The sequence below is a fragment of the Malus sylvestris genome, chromosome 17 (assembly GCF_916048215.2).
Source record: "Malus sylvestris chromosome 17, drMalSylv7.2, whole genome shotgun sequence".
Lineage (NCBI taxonomy): Eukaryota > Viridiplantae > Streptophyta > Magnoliopsida > Rosales > Rosaceae > Malus > Malus sylvestris.
Window position 1 is genome coordinate 20,161,340 of NC_062276.1, and position 4,649 is coordinate 20,165,988.

Genomic DNA, 4,649 nt, shown 5'->3' on the forward strand with positions numbered 1-4,649 from the left:
GAAGGGGCTGCTTAGGTACTCCAAGGCTTTCATAAACATGTCGCCACTTTGGATTATGAATTGGTGCACTATCCAATGCAGCAATGACGTCCACTATATTTTCTTCCATAGTTAAAGTAGCATCATGGTTGGTGAGGCAAGTTAACAGCTCATCATTAGATGATCGTGAGGCAAAGTTTGCATGCACAATCCCATCCAAAACATCAACACAAAAACACTATTCAGGTTCGAAAGGACGCTTGACAGCTTCAACGAGTTTGAATACAACTGACTCTCCTTGCACTCTTAAGGTTAAAGTACCTGTTTCCACATCAATAAGTGTCCGGGCGGTGGCCATGAACGGTCGGCCTAAAATGAGAGGCATTTCCTTGTCTTCCTCCATGTCAAGTACAATGAAATCAGCTGGAAGATAGAATTTATCCATTTTAATAATCACATCTTCTAGAATACCCAAAGGATAGGTCACAGACCTATCTGCCAATTGAAGACTCACAGATGTGGGCTTGAGTTCTCCTTCACCTAATTTTTGAAAAACAGAATAAGGCATAAGGTTAACACTTGCTCCTAAATCAATCAATACTTTATGAAAATCAAGATTACCAATAGTACAAGAGATAGTGAAACTCCCCGGATCTTTCTTCTTGGGTGGTAGCTTATGTAAGAGGACAGCACTGCATTGCTCAGTTAAAATCACATTCTCGTATTCCAAAAACTTTTTCTTTTTAGAACATAGCTCCTTCAGAAATTTGGCATATGATGGGATTTGTTTAATAGCATCTAATAGAGGCAAATTAATTTGAACCTTAGCCAACATCTTCATGAATTCAATGCATTGTTGATCCTTGGAACGTTGTTGCTACCGTTGTGGAAATGGCAAAGGTGGCTTGTATGGTGGTCTGTCAGAAGGTGCAAATAAACTACCAAGGCCTTTTTCCTTGTTTGCATTAGAGTTGGGTCGAGATTGCACTTTGTCACTTGCACTAGGATTTGGAATACCTGCTACAGAAATAGCCTCTAACCGAGACTTTGCAGCTAACGGTGCACTTTCAGTAAGCTCTTCTTCTTCCACTTCGGCTTCATGGTGCACCATTTCTCTGTTGTCATAACTCTTGCCACTTCTCAATGTCCGTATTACTTTGCAATGCTCCATCCCTCTTGGATTTTGTTCAGATTGGCTCGGGAACTTTCCTTTCTCTCTTTCATTGAACATGGTAGCAAGCTGTCTAACTTGAGTCTCCAAATTCCCCACTGATGCCGTGAGATTTTGAATGCTAGTTTGTGTGGATTGGACAAAATTGTTGGTGGTATTAGAGAGAGCAGACATATGTTGAGCTAGCTGTGACATTTGGTCTTCAAGAGATGGTTTCTTAGTCTCACTAGTTGATTGGTAAGACTGTTGGTATTGACATGGCTGTTGGTTGCCACCCCAACTGAGATTGGGATGATTCTTCCACCCAGGATTATATGTATTGGAATAAGGGTCACTTCTGGGTCTAATGAAATTATTCACCATATTCACATGCTCTTGCACAAGCTCATGGTAGCTATCTTTGTTGGGGCATTGAGTGATGTCATGAGTTGTCTCACTACAAATGATGCAAGCTTCTCGGGCATTGGGCATGGAAGAGACCTGCATTAAGGTAGCAAACTTGGCATTAAAATTCTTTTCCATTTTAGCAATTTGAGCAGAAACATTAGGAGAACTCTGAGAAATCTCAAAAACTCCCCTCTTTTGTGTTTGTTCTTCTGTCCATTGTTGGGATTCAGAAGCCATCATATCAAACAACTCAAATGCTTCCCTTGCAGATTTCGACATTAACGACCCTCCAGCAGATGCATTCACTTGACTCTTGGTGGTGGCATTGAGACCATCATAAAATATGTTCATTTGAAGGTTAGAATCAAACCCAGCATGAGGACATTTTGTGTACATCTCATTATACCTTTCCCAAGCTTCATGGAAAGACTCGTTTGGCTTTTGAGCGAAAGCCAATATCTCTTTCTTGAGTGCAAGAGTCTTGGAAGAAGGAAAAAACTTATTGAGAAATTTTTCTTGCAATTCTGTCCATGTTGTAATGCTATTGGCAGGCAGAGAATGCAGCCACACCTTGGCTTTGTCCTTCAAAGAGAACGGGAACAAGCGTAACTTGATAGCTTCAGAAGAGAAACCTCTGATTATGGTGTTGTCACATGCCTCAATAAAATCAGCCAAATGCATGTTGGGATCACTGTTTGGCAACCCATGAAAGGATGGCAATATGTTGAGGATGTGAGGTTTGATTTCAAAGGTTATCCCATCTTCCACATCTGGATATATAATGCACCTTGGCACTGCATTGATTCTCGCTGCCAATGAATTCCTTAAAGGTTGACCTGCTGCAGGTAAGGCTAGGGCCATGTGTGCAACTGGTGCCAAAGGTTAGAAAATAGATGTGCTGCTCTCAGGATCACGGAACAAATCCTTAAGAAAAGTATCACCAAGGTTGGAATCTTGTGCTAAATATTTTTCTCTAGCTAACTTCCTTGCACTTCTCTCTGGTTCAGGGTCGTAAGGAATAAGCACTTGATTCTTGGACCTTGTTCCAATCACCATATACTACACTTGAACAAACAATAGAAATATTAAGCCACAATAAAAATAAAAGTAAAATAAAATAAAACTTAACAGAAACTAACTAAACAACAAAAAAAAGGTAAAAAAAGTAAGTAAACATAGATGAATCAAAAACACAATTTATGCAAATTGGCAACCACTAGTTAGTTAAACAAAGACAAAAATCTCACACCACACATCCACTGCACTTAATCAAAGATCGAAACTCAACTAAATTAATTGCTGTTTTTTTTAATTTAATGATTAATAAAAATAAGACATAAACATAAGCATAAGAAAAATAAACACAAAAGCTCGGGAATTGTTGACACAGTCCCCGACAACGGCGCCAATTTCTTGATAGTGATTTTACCACTTGTAAAACAAAGGGTTAAACCATAGAAAATTCTTGCAAGAGAACAAGTGTTGTAGTATAGAATGGCTCAAGCAAGGTCGATCTCCTCAGGGACTGATATAAACAATTTACGAGTTTTTTGTGTATTTAACTTATTTAACTCTAAGAACTACACTAATTTGATGAAACTAAATACTACTGGATGTGATTTAAACAAATATCTAAAATAGGAATTGGTTTATAGGAATAGTGATTCAACTAAACAAAACAAGTAAATGAGGAAATTCAAGATAAAATAAATGATTGAAGAAAAATAGATTGACAATATGCTAGAGTTCAACCTTTACCAACAACACTCCTACGTAGCTATTCCAATTGCTTAAATAATTGAAAACACACATACTTTGAAGGTTAGATTTTCCTTGTGTATGTTTTACTTGTGACATTCAAGCTAAAACGCATACCACTACCTGCAACTTATCCATGACATTTGGATTAAATATAAACATGAGTGATTCATTAATCTTGGTGAAAATCCTTTTGTTAAACCATGTAATCCCTAAGAGCATGATATTTACCTTAGGAGAGTACAATCCTCAATCACAAGAAGCACAACCAATTTTAACATGACATTCGTTCAAAATTGCATCCGATAACTTTTCTAAGCATCCTAATGGTGATCAAGCATCAAGGTACATAGATAGTTTAATTCAGTGATTGAAAATATCAAAGCAAGCATGTAACAACACTTAAGCAATTGAAAGAGAAATCTACGTATTCATGTTGCGGCTCATGGCCTCACTCTAGCAAAAGGAAATTAGTTACACATAATTATTTGAATACGTAAGAAATTCATGAAGAATCAAAGAAAGAGACAACCCTTTTTTACAAGGAAGCTCTCCGATCTTCTCCTCAAAGAGATGAGCATGCTTCTTTCTGCTATGCTGTATGTTGCTCCATCTCTGCCCTCCACGGCTTCTCTCTATATTTTTCTGCTATCTTTTTTCTTTTTCCCCCTTCAGGCTCTCTCTGCTCTCTTTGCTTTTATTCTTTCTGTCCGTGTGCCATCCCTTTTGCCGTGCCCTGCTCTCCTTTTTCTTTTCACCACAAAAGATCAATGGAAAACAACACCTATTTCCACTTCGGTAGTGGGAATTGGCAAGGCAAATGCCCTGTCTCTTTCCTTGCTGTCTGTTGCCTTAAACAATAAAGCAAATGATTTTTAAAGACACCACCCGTGGAGACAAGCTCCACTTCCATTTTTTTTTTTTGTTTTTATTATTTCCTTTTCTCCATTTTTCTTGAAATTGATCCTAAAACAAATTTAACTGCACACTAACACAAGGTAAGGTAAAATGCCACAATTTTAACACAAAAACATCACAAAGACTTTAGAAATGGATGGTATAAATGCATGAAATATATGAGTGATCAAATATGAGTTGATGCTATATAGTTTCTAGAGACAAAAACTTCGAGCTATATTTTCACTAATGGTAAAATTCTGAATGTAATATTAACGATCCAAACCGTTCATCTTCTTACATCTTCTAAGAGATCATGTTTTCAAAAAACAAAATTTGGTGAAAAGAATGGAGCATAAATGTAAACGACAATCATTGGTTAAATTTAGATCTATAGTTTATGTGATTATAATGGCGTATTTCGGAGTTGAGTATTTCATGAAAATTGTAAAGCTTG

At 37.3% G+C, this 4,649-nt stretch overlaps 2 protein-coding genes and 1 pseudogene across 2 annotated transcripts; 1 reads left to right on the forward strand and 2 right to left on the reverse strand.

Moving 5' to 3' along the window:
• Nucleotides 1–217: 217 nt before the first annotated feature.
• Nucleotides 218–820, reverse strand: LOC126611878 (uncharacterized). The gene is made up of 2 exons (XM_050280201.1): nt 601–820; nt 218–519 (listed from the first exon to the last, which is right to left on the reverse strand). Exons 1-2 carry the CDS (start codon nt 818–820, stop codon nt 218–220), a joined length of 522 nt encoding a protein of 173 aa, XP_050136158.1.
• A 36-nt stretch (nt 821–856) lies between these two features.
• Nucleotides 857–2,398, reverse strand: LOC126611879 (uncharacterized). Its single transcript, XM_050280202.1, has one exon. It carries the CDS (start codon nt 2,396–2,398, stop codon nt 857–859), a length of 1,542 nt encoding a protein of 513 aa, XP_050136159.1.
• LOC126612710 (small nucleolar RNA R71) lies at nt 1,905–2,011 on the forward strand (annotated as a pseudogene).
• Nucleotides 2,399–4,649: the final 2,251 nt, after the last annotated feature.